The following is a 26183-nucleotide window of genomic DNA, read 5'->3' on the forward strand; positions in this document are numbered from 1 at the left end:
ATTTATTTGACAGAGATCACAGGTAGGCAGAGAGGCAGGCAGAGAGAGAGAGAGAGGGAAGCAGGCTCCCTGCTGAGAGCCCGATGCAGGACTCGATCCCAGGACTCTGAGATCATGACCTGAGCCGAAAGCAGCGGCCCAACCCACTGAGCCACCCAGGCGCCCTACTTACTTATTTGAAAGAGAAAGAGCAGTGCAAGTTGGGGGGCAGGGGCAGAGGGAGAAGGAGAGAAGCAGACTTCCTCCTGAGAGTGGAACTCCATTTCGGGGCTTGATCTCAGGTCCCTGAGATCATGACCTGAGCTGAAGTCAAGAGTTGGAGGCTTAATGGGCTGAGCCCCCCGGGGCCCCATGTTTGTACCTCTGAATCACCTTTATCTATGTCACCCATCCCCCCCCCCCCCAACTTCCCCTTTGGCAACTACCAGTCCTATTTAAGAGTCTGATTTTTTTGTTTGTTTGTTTGCCCCACTCAGCCTTTTTTTGACACCTTAAGCCTGGTGAAGTCCTTGTTAACTGCTGCTGGGTAGGGGTGGGAATTCTCGTTCCCTAGTCCTCTTTATCAATGAGCGGTAGTGAGCGTTCTGACACTAGTTCTTCTCTGACACCAGCCCCACAGGTAGTGGGAGAAACGCCTCGTTACTGCTTGGATGGGCATAGAGTCTAGGTTTGGTTTTCACTGACACCAAGGAACTAGAGGAGTAGGCCAGGTGGTACGTTGTTACTGGACAGTAGGGGTGAAAGTCCTACTTAGCCTTCTCTGATACCACCCCAGTGGGGATTAGGGAGCCTTGTTATAGCCTCATGAGGGTGGAAGTCTGAGGCTCTCCATTTGGCCTTTGCTGGCTTGGGTGGGAGTGGGGCCATAGTTTTTTCTGTGGTGTTTGGCTAGAATAGAGCTGTTATTGTCTAAATGTTTTCTGTCTTGCTAGGCTACCCTCTTCCTGCTCCTCTGGCTAAAGAGAGCAGACTTTTGTTGGGACTCTCTCTCGTGTCATCTGTTGGCATTTCTGGGTTGCCAGCATCTTCAGCTCCAAATCTGGGATGTTTGAGGCAAAAAGAACTCACCACTTTGTCTTTCCTTGAGTCTTGAGGTCTCTCACTGGTCTGCCTTCTTCCCTTGACTTTTTAGAGTCTCGTGTTTATATATAATTTCTGGAATTTTTTGTCCTGTTTAGTGGGAAACTAGGAGAAAAATAGGTCTACCTCATCTTCTTAGATATGGAAGTCCAGTTGTTTTTTTTCTTTTATGCTTTATTTTTTGATGTCTTGTTAAATGAAATCCTTTCTTATCCTGACATTCTACTGTATTCTAAGATTTTGGGACTCCTGGGTGGCTCAGTCAGTTAAGTGCCCTCAGCTCAGGTCAGGATCCCAGGATCCAGTCCAGCGCCTGCTTCTCCCTCTGCCTCTGCCACTCCCCCTGCTTACACACACTCTCTCTCTGTCAAATAAATATGTAAAACAAACAAACAAAAAAACTAGGGCTAGATATAACTGCTGTTTATAAAGTTATTTTCAGGGGCGCCTGGGTGGCTCAGTGGGTTAAAGCCTCTGCCTTTGGCTCAGGTCATGATCCCAGAGTCCTGGGATCAAGCCCCACATTGGGTTCTCTTCTGAGCAGGGAGCCTGCTTTCCTTCCTCTCTCTCTGCCTGCCTCTCTGCCTACCTGTGATCTCTGTCAAATAAATAAATAAAATCTTTTAAAAAATAGTTATTTTCATAGAAAAATACTTATAAGTCAGCAGCACCTGTGTGGCTTAATCAATTAAGCAGCTGCTTATGGCAGGTCATCATCTCGGATCCTGAGATCAAGTTTCGTATCGGCTCCCTGCTCAGTCCCTCTGCCTTTCCCCCTCCGCTTGTGTTCATTCTCTTTCTCTCTAACAAATAAATAAAAGTCTAAAAAAAATTTTTTTTTATAAGTTCAGTTTTTTACATTTGTATAGCTAATCCACCCAGGACTTATTTATAATGGAGAAGCGAGGGAGGACCCTAATTGTACTTGATTTCCTGCATAAATGGCCCTTGGTCCTGGTGCCTATGAATTGCTCCTTTGCAAGCTGATTTCGGGCTCTCTGTCTGCTTCCACAATCCACTTCTGCCCTTCCGCTGTAATGCTGCTTTAAATACCTTCATGATAAGTCTTTGGTAAGCTAGGACTCCCGGACTTCAAAATTATTTTACTTGGGCTTTGGCTGTCTCATGAATTTTAGTTCAAAAACAAAGTAGGAACAGAAATGGGAAAATCAATAGCCAGAAAAACCCCAACCCCAGGCCTGTTGGAATTGGCTTGGATTTGCATTGACTTTATAGTACATTGCCCACTTCGGTGACCTTGTTTTTTGGTTTTTGTTTTTTTTAGCAGTATCATTTACTTTGCATACCCCAGTCAAAAAATATCATGTGGCCCCTTGGCAGGTTGGCTTAGGGCAGGGCTTTCTTTTCTAGAATGGGAAATTGCTCTGGTCACCTTGGGGACACCCATCAAGTCCCACAGTGCATCAGTATGACTTGTCAGCCTTAGGGCAAGTGTTCTGAGCTGCCTGCTGAAGCAAGTAAGGAGACTGTGAGGGACAAGGTGCAGGGTTCTAATCTCTCTTTTGGGGATGGGAAGCAAGTGAGGCCAAATAAGTTTTGTTCACTGGCACTGAGTTTGTAAATACGGGTTTAATAAACAAGTCCTGTGATTAGTGCTTGGGATGTGAGGAATACACAGTTGCTGAATTTCTCTGTGCAAATGCTTGGTTTTTTAGTCTCTTCAAAAGCATTGTTTTTAGTGGGGGAAGAGGCAGAGGGAGAAGGAAAAAGAGAATCTTTTTTTTTTTTTTAAGTTTATTTATTTATTTGACAGACAGAGATTACAAGTAGGCAGAGAGGCAGGCAGAGAGAGAGGAGGAGGCAGGCTCGCTGTTGAGCAGAGAGCCCAATGCGGGGCTCGATCCCAGGACCCTGGGATCATGACCCGAACCAAAGGCAGAGGCTTAACCCACTGATCCACCCAGGCGCCCCAAATGCAGAGAATTTTGCTCCTTCATCCCTAAATCCTTCAAAATTAGGGACAATCTCTTACACAACCATACTACTGTCATCTCACCTGAAAAAATTAATAATAAATCCAATCTCCTGCCCAGAGGCCCAATTATTTCTTTCGGAGCTGGGCTTCTGTGTTTTAAAGTTTTTAAGTTTTTTGCTTTAAGTAAATCCAGATCCAGTCAAGATGCACACAGTACATCTGGTGGCCGTTTCTAAATCTGGAACAGTCCCCCTGTGTTTAGGGGTGTCAGCATTTGGGTATACCAGGCCAGTTATCTTGTAGAAGGTCCCACATTCTAGATTCGTCTCATCGTGTCTTCATGACTGCTGTGTTTGCTGTATACTGGGAATTAGGTCTAGAGCAGCACTGCCCAATAGCAATATAATGTGAGCCACACATTAGTATTTTCTGGTAGGCATGTGAAAAAATAAAAATAAGAAGGAGGTATTAATTTTGGTCCTGTGTTTTCTTAAGCATTTCTTTATTTATCATTTGTTAATGTGTATTATTTACTTAATATTTTATTTCATAATATATCTTATATCCAAAAGAATATCATTTCAGTATGTAATTGGTATTTTAAAAGTATTAAGGAGATATCTTACATTCCTTTTTTTTTTGCTAACTTTTCAAAATTCAATGTATATTTTACCCTTAATGGGCCAGCTACATTTCCAGTGCTCAGTGGCCACATGTAGCTGGTTCCTCTGTCCTGGACAGCGTAGGGTGAGACTTGATCTAACTCAGGGTAGATGTTTTGTCAACACTTGGGGGTAGTAACTGCCTGTGTACAACTTGGAAATTATGGGGTTTGCTAAAGTCTGAGTCTGCTCTCTTCTTTTTCAGGCCCTGGGATGGAGCAGGTGTGCAGAGGGTGAGGACCCAGCTCTGGGACCAGGTCACTTGCCTCCTTTCTTAGTAAGACTGTTGGCTTGAGCAGACCCAAGCCAGGATGAGGATGTCTGCAGGCCTTTCGCTGCCGCTCCCCCTCTGGGGGAGGACCTTTCTCCTTCTGCTGTCTGTGACTGTGGCTCAGTCCCATTGGCCTTCGGAGGCTGGCAGGGACTGGGAGAACCAGCTCGAGGCGTCCATGCATTCAGTGCTCTCAGACCTTCACGAGGCTGTTCCCACAGTGGTGGGCATTCCTGATGGTACGGCTGTCGTTGGGCGCTCGTTTCGAGTGACCATTCCAGCGGATTCAGTTGCCTCCAATGGAGAACTCATCAAGGTGAGATGGATGTAAAGCTTAAGTAAATGAGGAAGAAGTCTCATCTGCATTTTGGCTTTAGTTGTTTTTTGTTTGTTTATGTTTTTTGGGGTTTTTTTTAGCTTTCCATTCTAAGTTCCACATTCTGAACTCAGTTCTTCCAGAACCTGTGCAATTATCATAAGAGAGGGACAACCACTGATTCTCACCAGAGGGTCTCCAGATACCTCTGAATAGCTTCCTAAACTTTTATTCTTTCTCCTATTTTTGAAGGTGTTACCATTAAAAAGCCTTTACATCTGTGGTTTGGAAAATTTCATGGTCATTGTGTTAGGATTTGATGGAAAGGCTTAAGTGCAGGAAAAGGTCTTCTTTCATTAACCACGGTATTAAACCCAAGAAATACAGAACTTTGAAATGATTTGAACCTATTTTTATAAAATATGGTATAAGTAAGTATAGGAGTTTTGCTCTCATTGGTGTTGTATGTTTACTAATGTGTTTGATCACTTAAGGACGAGTATTAGCATCCAGCCTTCAGCCTTGCCCCATCTCCTTTGGGGAAGCAATCCAGAGAACAAGGGGATCTGAGACCCACGTGACAAAAGAGTGTCTTGGTTGGCCCAAGATGGAAATCAGGTGAAATAGGAAGCCTTTGTGTCAGGAAGCACCATCCCTTTGTCTGGGGTTGTGGGTCCTTGGAATTTCCCCTGGATCCTGAGTGAGTTTGCACGGTGGCCACAAGATAGGTAGGCTGCACTTCTCAAGTTAGGAACATCTTCTAGAGCAGAGGTCAATTCTTTTTCTTAGAGGGCCAGATAGTAAATAGTTTAGGCTTTGCTGGCAGCGTGGTTTCTGTTGAAACTCCTCAGCCCTGCCATTGTAGCACAACAGTAGCCATAGATAATGTGTACATGAATGGGCGTGAGCGTGTTCCAATAGAACTTTACCTGTGGACGCTAGAACTGAAATTTGAATTTCATATAATTTTCACATGTCAAAAGATAATCTTTTCATTTTATTTTCTCTCAATCATTTGAAAATGCAAAAACCATTTTTAGATCATAGGTTGTACAGAAACAAGTGGTAGGCCACATTTGGCTCTTGGCCACAGTTGTCCTACGGCAAGCATTCTTCCCTCGAGGTATGGCTTGAAACCGAACTAAAAATATCCCAAGATTGGTACTTTGTGATGGTAGTTTTTATGTCTCTTTTGCCTTTAGACATGTGCAGACACAGTGTTCTGGTGATCTCTTGCTGTGTTTAAACCACCAAAAGTTTGAGGTTTAGAACTCCCAGTTTGTTTGCTCACAGTTTTGTGGCTAGGAATTCAGGGGGTCAGAGCTCATCGGGAAACCTCATATCTGCTTCACATGGCACTAATGAGAGTGGCTCATCTGGGTCTGGAGGGTCCACTTCTTTTTTTTTTTTAAGATTTTATTTATTTATTTGACAGACAGAGATCACAAGTAGACAGAGAGGCAGGCAGAGAGAGAGAGGGAAGCAGGCTCCCTGCTGAGCAGAGAGCCCGACGAGGGGCTTGATCCCAGGACCCTGGGATCATGACCTGAGCCGAAGACAGAGAGTCCAACCCACTGAGCCACCCAGGTGCCCGGAGCGTCCACTTCTAAAATGGCTTATTCCTGGCTGACAAGTTGGTGCTGCCTCTGGACAGGGAGCTTAGCTGGGGCTGTTGGTCAGGGTCCTTGGTTCCTCTCCATTTAGACCGTCCCCTGGGCTGCTTGAATTTCCTCACGGCACAGTTAGGTGGGTTCCAGGATTGGGTATTCCAAGAAACAGGAAGTGGAAACTCCCTGTCTCTTAAGGCCTGGCTTGGTAACTTGCACAGCAACACTTCACTGTACTCACTGGTCAAAGCACTCACAGTCTCTGGTGGGTCCTTTCCAACTTTCTCCTCTCTGATCCACAAGCCCCAGGCATCTAGATTAGATATGGTCACAAACACTATGCCACTCGTCCCACTGAGAGGTGGCTCTGTGCCATTTTCCCTTAGATCTGGGCAGACCTGCTCCTTACCTGCACCTTCCTTGTGCTCCCTTCATTTTCTTCCAGCCCCCTTTTCTTTAGGTCATGGCTTGTTCTCAGGGTGGCCTTCTGAGGTCAGAGGTGGTCATACTCTTAAAAATCCTGGCTCAGGTCCACAGAGCTCGTTGTTGTTTGCAGAAGTTTTCCGTGTCATCTTTGTAATGCCCCAGCAAGCTAGTTGCTAGTCTGCCTTTTAGAAAAAGAAGAGTGGCACTCTGGGGAGTGCAGTCCTTGGCCACCTTCACATTTGATCTTCTGAATGTCCAAACCCTGTAGTGGTTGCCCTTGTTCCAGTGATCACTGGAATGTTTTACGTGGATTAGTTTTGACAAGAGGTGCCTTGAATCAATGCAGCAAGCTGGGTATTTGCTGTATCTGGCAGAGAAATATTTAACAGGCTTATGGGGAGTAAAGAGATTTTATTGGGAAAACAGGATTTTATCTGAGCACATTTATCTGTAGAAAGCAGACCATTTAGTAGCTGATCAGCCTATAGAAAAACAGATGAAAATGTGTGACTCTTTGTTCCAGACAGTCTTGCCATCAGCATTGTGTGGGGTGGGAAATCAGATCAGAAAGCGTGACTTGGTCTCTGGAGCTTCAATTTCCCTGGATGTAAAGCGGCTTAATAAATCTTTATATAAAAAGGGTTTTTCCCCCCTCAATTATAATAATGAGATATAAATGTGTGTTGTAGAAAAGGGAGAAAGAAAAATCTCTTGTTCCTACCATTCAGAGTGAAGTCTTCTACCATTTTCTGTTTGTGAGGAGGTGTCCCTATCACACACACAGACATCTTAGACCTGAGATCATACTGGCCATATATTTTTTAAATTTTTAAATTTTAAATTTTGTTTTTGTTGTTTATTTAAAATAAATTAACATACAGCATATTACTAGTTTCGGAGGTAGAGTTGAGTGACTCATCAGGTGCATAGAACACCCCGTGCTCATTACCTCAGGGGCCCTCCTTAGTGCCCCTCAGCCAGTTACCCCGTCCTTCCATCCACTTCTCCTCTAGCAACACTGTTTGTTTCCTATAGTTAAGAGTCTCTTATGGTTTGTCTCCTCTGATTTTATCTTACTGTATTTTTCCTTCCCTTCCCCTATGTTCATCTGTTTTGTTTCTTAAATTCCACATAAGAGTGAAATCATGATATTCGTCTTTCTGACTTATTTCACTTAACATAATACTCTAGTTCCATCCATGTTGCTGCAAATGACAAGATTTCATTCTTTTTGATGGGCAAGTACATCTTTATCCATTCACCTATTGATGGACTTCAGGGCTCTTTCCGTATTTTGGCTGTTGCGGACATTGCTGCTATAAGCATTGGGATGCACGTGCCCCCCTCCTTTAAAAAAAGATTTTATTTATTTATTTATTTGACAGACAGAGCACAAGTAGGCAGAGGGGCAGGCAGAGAGAGAGGAGGAAGCAGGCTCCCCACTGAGCAGAGAGCCCGATGCGGGGCTCGATCCCAGGACCCTGGGATCATGACCTGAGCCAAAGGCAGAGGCTTTAACCCACTGAGCCACCCAGGTGCCCCGCATGTGCCCCTTTGAATCTGTGTGTGTGCCCTTTGGATAAATACCTGGTAGTGTAACTTCTTCCTCTTCCTTTTTTTTTTTTAAAGATTTATTTAGAGTCTGGGGGCCCGAGTGGCTCAGTTGGTCAGTTAAGCATCTGACTCTTGATTTCGGCTCAGGTCATGATCTCAGGGTTGTGAGCCCGCATTGGGCTTTATGGTCAGTAGGGAGAGTGCTTCTTTCCCTTTCCCTCTCCTCTCCTCCTGCTGGTGCACATGCTGTCTCTCAAATAAATAAATAAATCTTAAAAAAAAAAAGAAAGATTTCTTTCTTGGGATAACCGAGTAGCTCAGTCAGTTGAATGTTCAGCTCTTAATTTCGGCTCAGGTCATGGTCTCCAGTCATGGGACTGAGCCTCATGTCAAGCTGCATGATGGGGGAGGAGTCTGCTTGGGGATTCTCTCCTTTGCCTTCTACCCCTCCCCCAGCTCGTGCATGTGCTCTCTTAGATAAATAAGTAAAATTATTTTTAATCTTAAAAAATATTTATACTTGTTTATGTATACCTATATATACCCTATACTAGACATCTTTCTGGGCCTACTTTTTTTTTTTTTTAAGATTTATTTATTTACTTTATTTTTATTTATTTATTTATTTTTTTAAAAGATTTTATTTATTTATTTGACAGAGAGAAATTACAAGTACACTGAGAGGCAGGCAGAGAGAGAGAGAAGGAAGCAGGCTCCCTGCTGAGCAGAGAGCCCGATGCGGGACTCGATCCCAGGACCCTGAGATCATGACCTGAGCCGAAGGCAGTGGCTTAACCCACTGAGCCACCCAGGCGCCCTATTTATTTACTTTAGAAAGAACGCGAGAGGGAGAGAGAATCCCAAGCAGACTCCACTGACCATAGAGCCTGACATAGGGCTTGATCTCATGACCTGACCCAAAACCAAGAGTCAGATGCTCAACAGACTGAGCCACCCAGGCACCCCTAAACCTACCTTTTTTTATTCCCTGTAGTTTGAGTTTTTTCCTCATAGTCCTTAAGTATTCTTTGGGAAGATGATTTTTAATGACTTGCCCAATATTCTTACGTATGTGAGGAATATCTCAGATCTTATTCCCAAGGAGTGTTTTTGTTTTTTTTTTAAAGATTTTATTTATTTATTTGACAGAGAGAGATCACAAGTAGGCAGAGAGGCAGGCAGAGAGAGAGGAGGAAGCAGGCTCCTCCCTGAGCAGAGAGCCTGATGTGGGGCTCGATCCCAGGATCCTGAGATCATGACCCGAGCGGAAGGCAGCGGCTTAACCCACTGAGCCACCCAGGCGCCCCCCCCAAGGAGTGTTTTAAGGTGACTTCCAAATGGTATCCATCACTACTACTGCCGTCACCTGAGCTGCCACTTATTTGCCCAGGCTGCCGCTCTCTGTTCCTTTTTTTGTTTGTTTTTAAAGATTTTATTTATTTGTCAGAGAGAGAGAGCGTACAAGCAGGGCGAGTGGCAGGCAGAGGTAGAAGCAGGCTCTCTGCTGAGCAAGGATCCCAATAGGGGACTCCATCTGGGGACCCTGGGACCATTATCTGAGCTGAAGGCATGCTCTTAACTGACTGAGCCACCCAGGTGTCCCGCCTTTTTCTGTTTTTCCCCTCTCAGTCTGTTTTCCGCACTGAGGCAAGAGATGTTCTTATCTTGGTAAAGCTTAAATCTGCTAACACACCCCCTTTCCCCCAACTATTACTGAGCTGCACTTAGAATGGAGGCCCACGTGATTGGCCTCTGGCCTCCTCTCTCTCCCCTTTTCCTTTTGCATGTCATGTCCCAGCCATACTGGCCTCTTTCTTGCCCCATGGACATGCCTGGCTCAGGGTCCACCATGGCCTCTGGCATAGACTTTCTTCTGTCAGCCTGGTTCTGGGCAAGGCTTGGTCTTCTAGCCATTTTGGCCATGGCCCAGTTGTCTAATGAGGATTCACAAACAGAGCGTGGTGCTCTCTTGAAATCAGACAAGGTTCTTTTTTTTTTTTTTTAGATTTTATTTATTTGACAGAAAGACACAGTGAGAGGGAACACAAGCAGGGGGAGGGAGAAGCAGGCTCCCTGCCAAGCGGGAAGTCCGATGCAGGGCTCGATACCCAGGACCCTGGGATCGTGACTGAGCCGAAGGCAGACACTTAATGACTGAGCCACCCGGATGGCCCCAGATGCGATTTGATAGTGTGGTTGTCTTTCTTGCTGTGACTGGTCAGGGGATATGCATGGAGATTGGTGATGGAGTAAGTCAGTGTTTGGAACAGACGAAGCAATCAGTAGTGTATTGAAGGGATGGAAAAGTCAGTCTCATTCTGAGTGAGCTGCCTTGACCACCTGCCCAAGCCTTATTTGACCTGTGTACATCGAACCTGTGTGGTTATGCTGCCTATTTCTGGAGGTTGTGGTGACTCTGGGAGTCACAGTGGCAGAGGGCGTATTGCTTTGCATTAGCCAAATGTGCCCATCAGCTTCGCAAAGGGCTACCCTGTACTTTATACACCAGGCCGCAAGGAAATAAAAGAGGGGACCTACCCGAGGAGGTGGCCCTGAGGTCCTGAATTCTCTGCTCTGCCTCACGCCTGACACCCTTTCATGTCCAGATGGCCCTTGTTCAATATTAGCTTGCCCAGCACCTGCTGCTTCCCTTGCTGTTCTCTAGCTCTGCCTCGAGAATTGATTTGCTATTGCTGACCCCGGCTTAACTCCCACATGGATCCCCTTGACCTGATGATGCCAGCAGGGGCTGTGGGATACCTCCAGGCCTAGTGGCCAGCATGACCTTCCAGAGAGACTTGGGCCTTGGGATTCTGTTCTCTTCTGTGGCCTTAGAACACTCAAAAGCAGGTGGACCTTGCATGTGCTCCCTTGGACCAGACTGGATACCTGTATGCAGAGCTCACCCCACATCAGCTGTCTTTTGCTCTCACAGATGCCTTTGGACCCTAGAGCACCCTCCCTCCTTGTCAGGGTTTGTGTGGGTGGGTCCCACAAAGCCAGGTTGGCCTTTCTTGGCTAGATCATCGGCTCTCCCAAGTTGGCCACAGTATAAGCTACCCATCTTGACTCTTGCCTCCCTCGGGATTGGCTTCAGCTCCCTGCAAGTGCCTCTCCTCTGACTTCAGTGACCAAGGGGCTGGCTGAGGAAGGTGATTATGTGCCTGGAGACGTTCTTACCCCTCCTTTGTAGGGTGGTCAGGAGAGACACCATTGCATCTCAGGAAATGATTGGCTGCCCCTTCAGATGTCTCATTTTGGTAGAGCCCGCAAGGTTGAATTTTCATTCCTGCTTCCCCTTATCCTCCTAGGCTGGAGACAATGTGGACTTTCCCTCAGCCCAAGATGTCGGCAGACTGGGAGCAGCCCTTCCTGGGACTGTGCTCCTAGCTGCTGGCGTGGGCCCCCAATTGTTCCCCTGAGAACAATGGGTACTCTTTTTGGCCAGGAAGGGGAACTCATGAAAGGACCGTTTCTTTGGATGCTTGAGAGCTTTGTGGCAACCCCGCCTGCATGAGATGAACTGCAGTTTCTTCCTGCCTCGAGTGGGTGTTCCCTGGCTCTGAATGGAGCCCTTGTGAACACAGCACACCGGGAAATGCGGGTTGGCGAGGGAAGGCATCTTTGGGGTGGGTTGTAAGAATGACATTTGCCCAGACCCATCAACTCAAATACTTACTGAAGTGTGGACTTGACTTCTGTTTTTTAAAAAAAATTTTTTTTTTTTCCTGACAAGGGCTGAAAAAATATGACAAAGTAAAAATAGATGGTGTTGGGATTGAGGCACTGGCTGATTGTGAGAATTTTATTAATGGCTATAATTATGCTTAGCTGTCCCTCTGAGGGGGAAAATTTTTGTTCTTAGATGAGCACAGTTAACATCAGGTAAAATGCTTCATAACTCAGACCTGGAAGGCACTGGCTGGACTGGACAAGTTGTGTTCAGCATGTGATCTGGTGGCCTTGGCCTTTATGGCAAGAGCCGTGTGCTGGTTTGAGGCTTGCACGTCCAGCAAAGATGGTCTCTCATGGGTATGGCTCTGCTTTACCCAGCAAAGCAAAGGCCCCTTATACCCACTTCCATGGTTCCTCATCTTAATGGGGACAAAGTTTTGGCTCCTTGAGCTCCAGCCAGAGGATCTTCCTGTTGACTTGTGCCATTTCCCTGCAGCCCCGTCATGTGACTGTCCATGTGCATCATTCACAGAAGCTGAACTTGGCCACAGAGTAAATTGGTCTCATTGTCGTAGTCCAGGGCCCAGATCAGGATCACCCTGATGTGAGTCAGCACCATGGGGCCTCTGAAACTTGACTGGACGCTCAGACTCCACCAGAGGGACCATTTCCTATCTCCCTAGGCAGAGGAGACCACATAGTAGGCCTGCACAGAGAATGCCTTGATCACATCATGTTTCAGTGCCTCAAGGGTGTTGCATATGGTACCCAGCCATAGGTAGCTGCAGGTTGGCCCAGCTTTGCAACTTGGCTGAGGAGTGGGGAACTGAAAGGTCACGAGCCAGTAACCAGGTCTGAGGGACGGCAGGGATTTTGCCAGAGAAGGCTTCTAGAGGCCTAAGCAGCCGGGTATCCCAGGGCAGCAGTCTTTGCCACTTTGAAATGCACCACTGAGGGGTACCTGGGTGGCTCAGTTGGTCAAGCAGCTGACTCTTGATTTTGGCTCAGGTCATGATCTCAGGGTCATGGGATGGAGCCCCGTGTCGGTCTCCGCACTCAGTGTGGAGTCTACTTGTCCCTCTCTCATTTTTTGATTGGATTCTTTGTTTTTTGGGTGTTGAGTTGTAAAAGTTCTTTATATATTTTGGATCCTAATCCTTGAATGGATATGTCATTTGCAGATATCTTCTCCCATTCATTAGGTTGCTTTTTAGTTTTAGATTTCATTCTAGTTTTAGATTGTTTCCTTCACTATGTAGAAACTTTTTATTTTGATCATAGTTCCAATAGTTTATTTTTGCTTTTGTTTCCCTTGCCTCAGCACACGTACCTAGGAAAATGTAGCTATGGCCAATGTTACAGATTACTGCCTGTGCTCTCTTCAAGGATTTTTATGGTTTCAGGTCTCACATTTAGGTCTTTAATCCATTTTGAGTTTATTTTTGTGTATGGTATAAGAAAGTGGTGTAATTTCTTTCTTTTGCATATAGCTGACCAGTTTCCTAACATCATTTGTTGAAGGGACTGTCTTATTTCCATTGGATATTCTTTCTTGTGTTGAAGACTAAGTGATCATATAATTGTGGGTTTATTTCTGGGTTTTCTGTTTTGTTTCTGTTCAGCTTTGTAATACAACTTGAAGCCTGAAATTGTGATACCTCCAGTTTTGTTTTTCTATTTTAAGGTTGCTTTGGCTATTCAGAGTCAGGTGGTTCCATACAAATTTGAGGAACGTTTGTTCATTGAAAAATGCTGTAGGTATTTGGATGGAGATTACATCAAATCTGGAGATTGCTTTTGGTGTGTACACAGTTTAACCATATTTAATCATATTTATTTATTCTTCTCATCCGTGAGCATGGACTGTCTTTCCATTTCTCTGTGTTGTCTTTAATCTCTTTCATCAGTGTCTCCTTTTTCTAAAAGATTTATTTATTTATTTATTTATTTGAGAGAGAAAAATATCATGAGCAGAGGGGAAGGGTAGAGGGGGGAGAAGAAGACTCCCTGCTGAGCAGGAGCCCAATGCGGAACTTGATCCCAGGACCCCAGGATCATGACCTGAGCTGAAGGCAGGTGCTGAACCGACTGAGCCGTCCACACGCCCTCATCAGTCTTCTATAGTTCTTAGAGTACAGATGTTTCATGTCTTCGGTTAAGTTTATTCCTAGATACTTTATTATTTTTGGTACACTTCTAAGTGCGATGGTTTTCCTAATTTCTCTTTCTACTTAGTGTATAGGAATGCAACAGATATCTGTACATTGATTTTGTATCCTGTGACTTTACTGAATTCATTTATTGGTTCTAGTAGTTTTTTTGTGGAGTCTTTTCTATATGAAGTGTCATGTTATCTGCAGTAGGAAAAATTTTACCTCCTTTTTTTAAAAAAAGATTTTATTTATTTATTTGAGAGAGAGAGAGTGTGAGAATACGAGATGGGGAGCGTCAGAGGGAGAGGCAGACACCCCGCTGAGCAGGGAGCCCGATGCGGGGGCTTGGTCCCAGGACTCCAGGATCATGACCTGAGCCAAAGGCAGTCGCTTAACTAACTGAGCCACCCAGGCACCCCAAATTTTACTTATTTACATCCAGTTTGGATGCCTTTTTTCCCCATTTTGTTGTCTAATTGCCATGGCTAGGACTTCTAGTACTATGTTGAATGAAAGTGGTGAGAGTGACATCTTTGTCTTTTTCCTGAACTTTGGGGCAAAACTCAGTTTTTTCCCCCCATTGAATATGATGTTCACTGTGGGTTTTTCACATATGGCCTTTATTGTGTTGAGGCGTGTTCCCTCTAGATCTACTTTGTTGAGGGCTTTTTATCATGAATGTATGCTCTTTGTCAAATGCTTTTTCTGCATCTATTGAAATGATCAAATGATTTCTAGCCTTTCTCCTATTGATATGACATATCACATTGATTAAATTGCTAATATTGAACCACCTTTCATCCCAGGAACAAATCCAAGTTGATCATGGTGAACGATTTTTTGGATTGTTGTTTGGATTGTTAGATTCAGTTGGCTAGTATTTTGCTGAATATTTTTGCATCTGTGTTCATCAGAGATATTGGCCTGTGCTTCTCTTTTTTTTTTTTTTTTTTTGGTGGCTTTATCTGGTTTTGGTATTGGGAACTTGCTTTTTGGTGAGGGATAAAGTACTGAAAGTTCTCTGCCCATTTGCTCTCTCTCCAGGCTTAGAAGGATACTGATTTGGGGTGAGACATGCTGCTTGTGTCGTGTGGTGTTTGGAACAGATCATGTATCTTTATCAAACCTGTGTTTGACATTCTTTTGTGTGTGAGAGAGGGTAGCAGTGAGGCAGTTGGAGAGAATGCCCAGAACTGAACAGAGAGTCAGTTACTAGTTATCTACTGATATAGACTAAAGAGTGACTAAAACCTTCACACTTGGTAGTTCCCCAGTTATTGGTCATGGTGATTCATTGTGGGCATTGCTGGGCGGGTAGTCTTTGGAGCTCCATATGGGTCTGCCCAAGTTTCGTGGTTTTGATTCTTAGTTTTTGGATGTACTTTGTGGATCAAGATTTCTAAAACTGGGTGTGGGGCAGTTGGAGATCTTATTTTCCTCGGTGGTGGGCTTGCCTTCTCAGAAGCATGTCTTCTCTGAGGCTTGCTAAAATTGGAAAGATTCCTGGCTTGCTCTGTGTGAGCCTATGAGCTAGAGCCTGTGATCTTCTTAAATGAACCTTTTTTCCTGCAGCTTCTGCCCCCCTACAGGTGTTCCCACTGATAGCCTGAGGGCTTTTACTTGAAGGTGGCTGCTTTATAAGGTCAGCAGGCCTTGCCTCCCCCAGTTCCAAGACAGTGTTGGTATCTAGTGATGGGGAGCTGAGTGATCTGAAACCCTGGGGCTGTCCCATGACCTGGACCAGCTTGTTCCCCAAACATATGTGCTGGTGCTGAGGAGCACTTCACACAGAGCTCTGATTCCTGCCTCTTGTCTCTCATTCCTGCCATTAAGGCTCAGTTGTGGGTGGTACACCTAGGGCAGAAATCTTTGTGTGCATAAAACCCAGAGACTGTAAGAATAGTCGGAATCTCATGTGCAAACATGCCAGGTTGGAGCACATCCGTTTGAGACTGAAGAGGTGAATGCTGGTCTTTGGGTTGCCCCTGCAGCAAGTTCTCTCTTCCCCCAGGCACCTCAGGGTTTTCATCCAGTCCCAGAAGATAGCTCTCAACGGTCAAGCAAGTCCCCGAGTGTCCCAAGGCCTTGTTCCCCTGTAGAGTCCTGGCTCCCCTTCCTGGGGCCTCCCCACTTCCCTTTGATGCTTTGAGCTTCTGCTTTGGGGGATGACCAAGGAGAAAAGGCCACAGTTTGTGTGCTGGGTCCAAGGCCAGAAGGAGGGGTGGACCCTCAGCCTGTTGCTGCAGCAGCCTTCCAATGCATACTGGGTCTTCTCAACCTGGGAGTGGGCAGGGGGTGGTCCCCACAGAGAACCCAGCCTGTGCCTGGCCCAGCGATTGTGCAAGGATGCCATCGTTTCCCCCCTTTTACACACGAGAAAACCGGGGCTGAGTCTGGGTCAAGCCTCAGCTTGCCTGGAACCAGGATTCAGCCAAGGACTGAGGCTTGGAGATGGGACTTCCTGTCACATCTGCTGTTGTTGTAGGGAAGAGTCCTGGCTTGTCATGGGGGCAGCTCTCTCAGGAGGAGCTTTCATGTCCTGCTTCGCACTTAGGCCCTGAGAGGAAAAGCGTTCTAGAGTCTGGAAGCTTTGAAAGGTTGGGAGGATGTATGGAGTTTCCCCGGTCTGAGGGGCACCCGCTTTGACAGGGTAGAGCAGGTGTTGCATTTCAGAACATTCCCTTGACTGAGTGCCCTAGGAGGGAGGGAGTTAGTGGGATCTTTCAGGGAATGTGGACACTGCCAGCCCTTTAGGCATGTTCAGGCTTCCCAGTTCAGGGGCTTTCCCCAAATGGCCTTGAAAATGCAGAGATGCCAGCTTGCTTGTGACTTGGCTGGGTTCCTTGTAGGGCTTGTGTTTGTTTTGCTTCTTGTGGCCCTTTATTGAAGAGAATCACTGCCACTTAAAGTACTGCCTGGGCCTGACAGTGCCGATACCTAGATGCTCAGAGATGCATGGTGTTAGAACTTTCAGGTTGATACCTTTCCTTCCTGTCTGAGCAGTACCCAGGACCCTGGGGACTGTCTGCTTCAGGTTTATAGATCCGGGTTGGACACATGTCCTGTGCCCAGGCCATGGCCAATGCTCCAGGATCCGGAGGGGCCGGGATCTGTAGAAGGGAAGGCAGAAGTGTGGGTTGGAGAGACTGTTACAGGTTATTAACATGTAAAAATGTTACTTGGCATAGTTTAAATAAGTGTATGTCCTCGAGCTTGGCCATGTGGGAGCCTTGGCTGAAGAGTGGCTTGGGCTTATTCCCTAGGAAATGTCTGGCAGCAGAGCTGTGGCTGTTGGGGTCAGCAGAATAGGAATTAAGCTGGGCTGGGAAGCTTGAGGAGGCGGGGCCCTTCTCGGTTTTCTCTGTTAGAAAGTGTCCTTGTGTAGCTGGTGAGACTTGGAAGAGCACTGGGACTACTTACTCATCTGTGCTGATGGAGCATATAGGACTAGGTACAGCCACCTGGCTATTCAGGAATGTTCAGGGTCCTGGCCAGCCAGTTGGCACCCACATCCAGAGCCTGTCCTGGTCTCTCTCCCAGCCCTGTTTGGTCTTCTCTGCAGGTGGCTTCTCCTGGGAAGACTTCACCTTGAGCTCTCCATTCTAGGCCCTCCCTCTGCTGGGTATGCTGTCGTCCCAGTGGTGGCCACTGGGATGGAGTGCGCTGAGGAAACATGCTTGGGTGGCTGGGAACCCAGCTGCTGCCTGGCTCCCCTCCTATCCGCCTCTCAGGACCCCAGGCCGCAGCCTAGCACTGTAAAACACTTTGTGGGTCCCTGACTCCTCAATTTGGGCCTTACAGCTTTGCTTCCTATTTTTTTCAAAAGGAGAGCAGTTAGCCTTTGCTTTACATGTTTATATGTAGATGTGACAATTTTCATATTTAATATAACTGAACTGAAAAAATTTAAAACATAGGCTTTAACCAAAACATTCAAAATAAGTATTATTTTTGTAGCTAAAAAATATTTTAAAGGAGAACTATATTTAGTGTTTTTTATGGATCTGAAGACAAATCCATTTGGCTGTGTTTGCAGTGGATGGTGACGACAGGAAGTGGGGTTCTTGGTGGTGCCTTAAGTAGGTGGTGATGCACCTTGAGTTGCTGTGGTGTCATGAATGAAGCTATTCACAGACCCTCTGTGATCTCAGGGGCTCAGAAGCAGTCACCGAAGGACAGCCCCAGTAGTGGTAACTTCTAATAATGTCGGATGTCTTCTTGTGGGTTTTTGCTGGAGGTAGGAAATCTCTTCACAGGGGAGTATCTAGTCTCTGGTAAGACTGATAGAATGCCATGACTTTGCCAGCAGTTCCTGACTGGGAAGGTCAGGTATGGGTCTACTTCCCAGTCAGACACCTGGGTTTTGGCAGAAGGAATCCTGAGGAACCAGAGCCTCTTAGCGAGCCCAGCAGGCATGGCTCTGGCCTACCTGCTGCAGGCAGAGAAGCATGTTAGTGTCCCTCTGCTGACAAGCAGTGGCCATGCAGGGCCATCCCTGGGCCGAGGCTGGTGGTAAGACATGCCGTTTGTGTCTAGGCTTGATGGGACAGGATCGTGGAGCTGAGAGTGACTTTTGTTAGACCAGAGGGTGGGTGCCACCTTTCTTGCACTGGGGGCAGAAATAGGCATTTCCCAGAGGTGAGAGTAGTCACAGATAGGGCCTGGGCAAGAGGCAAGCCTTGCTTTCCTCTTGTCAGCTGTTGGTAGAAGTTTCTCTGGCAGCATTCCTTTGGATACCTTGATTATTACCAGTCATGTCCCTGTGGAAAAGGACTTCTACCCTAAAATTGTTGGGTGGAATAAGGGGGTGAGCTCCTCAGGCCGGCTTTAGGGCCTGGGCTCTCCAAGGACAGAAGTGGGCTCTATTTCCCGAACTTAGTTGACTAAAGAACTCTCCCTTAGTCAGAGCTCCTTGGACTCTTTGATAAATACTCTTCTAGAGTAGTTGTTTCCAGCTCCCCACCCTGGGTTTTGCAGTTTTTCCTGAGGTTTGAAGAGCAGGTTCATTAGACATTAGATACGGCTAGCTGTACTTGCTACCCAAATGTGTCCCACTGTACTTGAATGTATGTCCCACTGACGGAGTAGTTGTAAGTGAGGCGTCTGGGGATAATGAGTTGTCCCTTGCAGCCAGGGTTGTATGCATATCCACTTCTGGGCAGGAAGGGTATATGACTCAAGCAAAACTGTGGTGTCTGCAGAGGGCAGGGAGAAGTCTGAGACAGGGTTGAAAAGGAGTGCTGAGGGAGGAGACGCTGGGACCTGACTCCGCAGGCCAGGCGGGCCAGTAGGCGGCAAAGCATGTTGCTGTCATGGAGACCCATAACATTCTTGAGCCCAGTGGCATGAGTTCTCTGGTATGGGACTTGTGTTTGAGTGCCACCACTGCTGTCTGCCCGCAGTGTGACCTTGGGCAGTCATTCGCCTTCCAAGCTAGCCTGTCTGGCAGCCCCCGTCTTCCATGACAGGTGAGTGAGAGCTCCAGGAGCAGAGCAGGTTCTCCCAACAGAAATTCTTTTTTTTTTTTTTTAAAGATTTTATTTATTTATTTGACAGAGATCACAAGTCGGCAGAGAGAGGAAGGGGAGCAGGCTCCCTGCTGAGTAGAGAGCCCGATGTGGGGCCCGATCCCAGGACCCTGGGATCATGACCTGAGCTGAAGGCAGAGGCTTTAACCCACTGAGCCACCCAGGTGCCCCCGAACAGAAATTCTTCAGTAGCACCTTCAGCCTGTCGCACAGCTTAGGCAAGGCCAGGGAGGAACTGTTGTTATTATTGTCTGCTTAGGCATTGACAGTGCCACTTAACTCATGCTGGTGTCTCTTCTAGGTGTCCGCGGCAGGGAAGGAGGCCTTGCCGTCCTGGCTGCACTGGGACCCGCAGAGCCACACCCTGGAGGGCCTCCCTCTCGACACTGATAAGGGTGTGCATTACATTTCAGTGAGTGCCACACGGCTGGGGGCCAACGGGAGCCACGTCCCGCAGAGCTCCAGTGTGTTCTCTATCGAGGTCTACCCTGAAGACCACAGCGAGCCGCAGTCTGTGCGGGCGGCATCACCAGAGCCTGCTGAGGCAGCGTCCTCTGCCTGTGCTGCTGACGAGCCTGTGACTGTCCTGACGGTCATTCTAGATGCTGACCTTACCAAGATGACCCCGAAGCAAAGGCTTGACCTGTTGCACAGGATGCGGAGCTTCTCCGAAGTGGAGCTCTCCAACATGAAGTTGGTCCCCGTGGTGAACAACAGACTGTTCGACATGTCAGCTTTCATGGCCGGCCCAGGCAATGCGAAAAAGGTGGTGGAGAACGGGGCCCTGCTCTCTTGGAAGCTGGGCTGCTCCCTGAACCAGAACAATGTGCCTGATATCCGTGGTGTGGAGGCCCCTGCCAGGGAGGGCGCTATGTCTGCCCAGCTGGGCTACCCTGTGGTGGGTTGGCATATCGCCAACAAGAAGCCCCCTCTCCCCAAGCGTATCCGGAGGCAGATCCATGCCACTCCCACACCTGTCACTGCCATTGGGCCTCCCACCACGGCCATCCAGGAGCCACCGTCCAGGATCGTGCCTACCCCCACATCCCCAGCCATTGCTCCTCCAACAGAGACGCTGGCTCCTCCAGTCAGAGACCCTGTTCCTGGAAAGCCCACAGTCACCACTCGGACTCGAGGTGCCATTATTCAGACCCCGACCTTAGGCCCCATCCAGCCCACTCGGGTGTCAGAAGCTGGCACCACGGTTCCTGGCCAGATCCGCCCAACGATGACCATTCCTGGCTACGTGGAGCCCACGGCCGTCGCCACCCCTCCCACGACTACCACCAAGAAGCCACGTGTATCCACACCAAAACCAGCCACGCCTTCTACTGACTCCTCCACCACAACTCGAAGGCCTACCAAAAAGCCACGGACACCCCGACCGGTGCCGCGGGTCACCACCAAAGCTCCCATCACCAGACTGGAAACCGCTTCCCCGCCTACTCGCATCCGCACCACCACCAGTGGGGTTCCCCGCGGAGGAGAACCCAACCAGCGGCCAGAGCTGAAAAACCATATCGACAGGGTGGATGCCTGGGTGGGCACCTACTTCGAGGTGAAGATCCCGTCAGACACCTTCTATGACAACGAGGACACCACCACCGACAAGCTGAAGCTGACCCTGAAGCTTCGGGAGCAGCAGCTGGTAGGCGAGAAGTCTTGGGTGCAGTTCAACAGCAACAGCCAGCTCATGTACGGCCTGCCCGACAGCAGCCACGTGGGCAAGCACGAGTACTTCATGCATGCCACGGACAAGGGGGGCCTGTCCGCTGTGGATGCCTTCGAGATCCACGTCCACAAGCGCCCTCAAGGGGACAGGGCTCCTGCGCGGTTCAAGGCCAAGTTTGTGGGTGACCCAGCCCCCTTGGTTAATGACATCCACAAGAAGATCGCCCTGGTGAAGAAGCTGGCCTTTGCCTTTGGGGACCGCAACTGTAGCACTGTCACCCTGCAGAACATCACCCGGGGCTCCATTGTGGTGGAGTGGACAAACAACACTCTGCCCCTGGAGCCCTGCCCCAAGGAGCAGATCACGGGGCTGAGCCGGAGGATCGCAGAGGATGACGGGAAGCCACGGGCTGCCTTCTCCAATGCCCTGGAGCCTGACTTTAAGGCCATGAGCATCTCGGTGACTGGTGCTGGCAGCTGCCGGCATCTGCAGTTTATCCCCATGGCGCCGCCTAAGAGAGTGCCCTCAGAGGCGCCGCCCACAGAGGTGCCGGACAGGGACCCCGAGAAGAGCAGTGAGGATGATGTCTACCTGCACACGGTCATCCCGGCGGTCGTGGTCGCGGCCATCCTGCTCATCGCCGGCATCATTGCCATGATCTGCTACCGCAAGAAGCGGAAGGGCAAGCTCACCCTCGAGGACCAGGCCACCTTCATCAAGAAGGGGGTGCCTATCATCTTTGCAGACGAGCTGGATGACTCCAAGCCCCCACCCTCCTCCAGCATGCCACTTATCCTGCAGGAGGAGAAAGCCCCTCTCCCCCCTCCTGAATACCCCAACCAGAGCGTGCCCGAGACCACTCCTCTGAACCAGGACACCGTGGGAGAGTACACGCCCCTGCGGGATGAGGATCCCAACGCGCCTCCCTACCAGCCCCCCCCACCCTTCACGGCCCCCATGGAGGGCAAGGGCTCCCGTCCCAAGAACATGACCCCATACCGGTCGCCCCCTCCCTACGTGCCCCCTTAACCCACAAGCGCCTGGGTGGAGGCAGGGGTAGGGCAGGGCCCTGGATGACAACACGGTGTTGTCTGTGGAGACCGGTGGCCTGCAGACCATCGCCCACTGGGAGCCGACACCTGACCTAGCACACACTGACATGCGCGAGGCCTGGCCGAGCCCGCCCTCTCTGGTCCTCCAAACCCCAAAGCAGCTGGAGAGACTTTGGGGACATTTTTACTTTTATTTTTTGCCTAACAGCTTTTTTGTTTGTTCATAGAAAATTCTTTGCTGCGGTTTTGATGGCTGGCTCTGAAAGCACTGTTTGGAGTAGAGGTAGATGGAGGGAGCGAGGGGCCGTGAATGAACTCGCGGGCAGTGCTGGGCGGCCTCCCGGCTCTCTGCGTTTTGCCTTTAACACTAACTGTACTGTTTTTTCTATTCACGTGTGTCTAGCTGCAGGATGTAACATGGAAAACAGTAGCTAAAGATTAAAGTCAAAGGACTTTCAGAAGTTAAGGTTAAGTTTTTACATTTAATCTGCTGTTTACCTAAACTTGTATGTATAATTTTTGGGTGGGTATGGGAAATTGCTTTGCTAAAAATAAGCTCCCAGGGTGTTTCAAACTTAGAGAAGACCAAGGGACAGTATTTTTTATCAAAGGAATCCTATTTTTTCACACTATGTAAACTTGGTTGCTCTGATACCGCAGAGCCTGCCTGGGGGCCTCCCGGCCGTGGCTCTGGGGCCGGGGTCCTGGTGCTGGGCTTGCTCTCCCGCTCTTGCCAGAGGCCGGAAGCTGGAGGGGCCTCTTGGCCGTGGACATCCACACCCCCACCCCATGCACGCTAGTGGCCCACCACCAAGGGGTCTTCATTTCCATGGAAAAGGGACTCCAAGAGGCAGTGGTGGCTGTGGCCCCCAACCTAGGTGCTCCAGGGTGGGCCGGCTGCTCGTGGGGGTGGCTTGGGGGGGTCGAGGGACTCGACCACATCAACATATTTCTTTTACCCTTCTTCTGTGTGTGTTTTTTTTTCCCCTCCTGAAAGGAATATCATGGTTTTTGAAACACTCAGTGGGGGACATTTTGGTGAAGATGCAATATTTTTATGTCATGTGATGCTCTTTCCTCACTTGACCTTGGCCGCTTTGCCCCAACAGTCCACAGCCCCACCCTGACCCACCCCATCCCTCTTCTCTGGCACTGCAGCCCTGGGCCTTGGGCTGGGAAAGGTCTGGTGGCGGGGGAGGAGTGCCAGCAATAGTTCATAGTCGAAATCTGTGGGCTCTCAAAGCTAATTTTTTACTAAAGTTTTTATACAGCCTCAAATTGTTTTATTAAAAAAAAAAGATTAAAAATGGTGATGCTTACAGCAGTTTGTACGAGCTCTTAGTGTTGATTCCATGGAACTGACGGCTTTGCTCATTTTGATTTTTCCCCCCCTTTTCATAATGGTTTAAATTCTCAAATTACACTGAGCTTCTTTTGCCTTTTTTTTAGCAGAACGTCCGTCCGTCCATCTGCATCTCTGTCCCGTGACTCAGGGGTGCCCACTCTGCTTTGATTCTCCTCCTTTGGAAGAAACCATTTTGAGCATGACTTTTCTTGATGTCTAAGAGTTATTTTGGGTACCTTTTAGGGAGGAATGCCTTTTGCAATAATGTATCCCTTCCGTGATCAGGCCGGTGGGTGGACCCAGGCTCCCTTTGCACACCGAGCAGCCACTTCTAAGCCATATCGACTGTTTCGCAGAGGATTTGTGTGTGCTGCCTCAGGAGGGGAGGGCTGGTCAGAGAGGAGGGGGTCTCCAGCCTGCCCTTCTCAGGAGGGCATTCCCCCTGCGCCTTTTCCCACAGGGCCCAGCCTCTCTCCCCTGCCCAGCCCTTGGTACTCAAGCGAGCAGTGTCCCTGTGGTGGGGGAGCCTGTGGTTGAGGGCTCAGTGGACCTCTGGTGACTGGGTCTCATGCCTCCCAGCCCTGATCCAAGCCAGAGTTTCCCCATTGCCCCAGTCAGGAGCACAAGTGGGGTCTGACCTGGTGAGATTATTTTTGATGACCTCATCAAAAAATAAACAATTCCTAGTGTTCCAGGTGAGGGCTTTGAAAGGCCTTCCAAACAGCTCTGTTGCCCCTAGCAACCCCACCATCGGGCACTGCCACGCAGAGAAATGGCTGGCCCGGAATGGCCTGTTGCCACAGCAACCGGAGGCGATGGGGCAGTGAACAGAATAACAACAGCAACAATGCCCTTGCAGGCAGCCTCCTCTCCTGAGCGCCGGGCTGGCCATGGCCATTGGACTCTGTGAGACAGAGCCAATCTCACATTCAAGTGTTCACCAACCACTGACATGTTTTTATTTCTTTCTATATGATTTTAAGATGTGTTTTCTGCATTCTGTATAGAAACATATCAAACTAAATAAAAGCAGTGTCTTTATTACAATGCCGTTGCCTCCAAGCATCTATTTCCCCGGCCCCTGCAATGTTCTAGGATACGAATGGGCTGCAGGTCTGGTGTCCATGTGATGGAGGGAGGAGGGGACCCAGGTCTGGTGTCCATGTGATGGAGGGAGGAGGGGACCCAGCCAGGCCCATTCAGAGGACTTGGAGGTGGCCTTTGTGCAGCTGACCCGATAGCCTCCGTGCCTTAGCACTTTCATTCCCTGAAAGGGGTGGGCGTGGGCTCCAGAAACTGCCAACACACAGCTCTCCCTAGCCACTCTTCTTTCTGCCTGAGCCAGCAGAGAAATTTTGAGCTTCAGTTTCCTCATGTGGGACGACCGTGGGAAAGATCCTGCCTGCCGTAGGCTTGGCTGCCCCAGGGTGGGTACACCTCTGTAGTTCCACTCCAGTTCCTGACCTTACTGTCTTGAGGTCTCAGGTCTGGCCAGTCTCCCAGGGAGTCTCAAGAAGGCAGTTTTGGCCTTGGCCTTTTAGTGGGGAGAAGAGAGAATGGTTTCTGTTCTGCCCTGGTTGGGCCTATGGATTCTGGGGGCCTGCCCTTAAGTGCCCTTCCTGGGATGGAAAGGCCAGCTGGGTAGCATGACTCCGTGCCCGGGAAGAGGCTGGGTTGTCCTGGGACACGGCCCAGGGTGTGGGAGGCAGGGGACACAGCAGCTGTGTCCAGTGGCAGTATTAGGAGCCATTGGCCACAGAGCAACTGGTACCTCTTCTGGGCTTGCTCCCACCCCCACAGGGTCCTCGCTGTCTCCACCTGTATCCCCCAGGCTGCTTCTCTGCCCATCACCTTTAAGAGGTAGAGCTGAGACCTGTCTCCGATTGTAGGTGGAGCTGAGTTCCCACGACTACTTGTGGAATACCCTGCTGATAAGTGCCAGGAAGGGCTGTCCCCAATTCAGGGACACGTGCTTCACCACTAGACCTAGCAGCAGGGGCCCAGGAAGTCACCTTGCTCTTGCTCTCTTGTCCTTAGGAAGTTCTGCTTAATGTTTAACCTGAAACCACTGGGCTATGAGTGGACTCAGTATTCTGAGCTCAAGCAAAGGGATTCCTGGCTTTGGCAGAGAATAGTAAGGTCAGCAGGGCCAGGAAGGAGAGAAACCACAAGGGCCTCTGGCCTCTGCATTGTCCCGCTCTTCTTTGGGAATATCCGATGTTTGGACCGGCAGACCCCTGCTCCCCAGCACTCATCTGAATGACGCTTGAAGAACCTGCATTCTCTCCTCTTGTGAAAGCACCTCACTGGGCCAAGATCCTCAGGCTCGGCCTGGGCCAAAGCTGTTGGCTGGGAAGTATCGGGGACTCTAGGAGCTCCTCTAGAATGCCGCTAGTTTGGTGGGAAGGCTCTATGTGACATCCTGCTGCAGCTCCCAGCCTGGGCTCCCCTGGTGCTGGGCTGAGCAAGTTCCGGGGAGAGGCCCTTCCCTAGGTCCTCTAAAGCATGGAAGACCCCACCCCAGTGTCAGCCTTTTGAGGGTGAGCTTCACTCCTTTCTAAAGATTACTGTATCTTAAAAATAACAATCGGCTGGGCTGCCTGGGTGACTCAGTTGGTCGAACTTCCAACTCTTGGTTTCAGCTCTGGTCATGCACTCGGTGTCATAAGTTGGAGCCCCATGTCAGCCTCCATGCTCAGTGCAGAGTCCACAGGAAATTCTCTCTCTCTCTCTCTCTCTCTCTCTCTGTCTCTCTCACAAATAAAAAACAAAACAACAACAACAACAGCAAAAATTGAGGCAGCTGGGCAGCTCAGTTGGTTAAGCGTCTGCCTTGGTCTTAGCTCATGATCTTAGGGTCTTGGAATTGAGTCCTGCGTCGGACTCCTTGCTTAGCAGGGAGTCTG

The 26183-nt window shown here is 48.8% G+C and overlaps 1 protein-coding gene across 4 annotated transcripts in view; it reads left to right on the top strand.

The window, feature by feature from the left end:
- Positions 1–24324, top strand: part of DAG1 (dystroglycan 1) — a 70916-nt gene extending 46592 nt beyond the window's left edge. For all 4 annotated transcript variants that reach the window (XM_059389735.1, XM_059389734.1, XM_059389737.1 and 1 more), the window contains exons 2-3: positions 3884–4265; positions 19510–24324. In XM_059389735.1, coding sequence (XP_059245718.1) covers positions 3990–4265; positions 19510–21909 — 2676 coding nt within the window. In that variant the 5' untranslated portion in view covers positions 3884–3989 and the 3' untranslated portion in view covers positions 21910–24324. The remainder of the gene's footprint in view (positions 1–3883; positions 4266–19509) is intronic.
- Positions 24325–26183: the final 1859 nt, after the last annotated feature.

This window comes from Mustela nigripes, chromosome 2 (genome assembly GCF_022355385.1).
Source record: "Mustela nigripes isolate SB6536 chromosome 2, MUSNIG.SB6536, whole genome shotgun sequence".
Lineage (NCBI taxonomy): Eukaryota > Metazoa > Chordata > Mammalia > Carnivora > Mustelidae > Mustela > Mustela nigripes.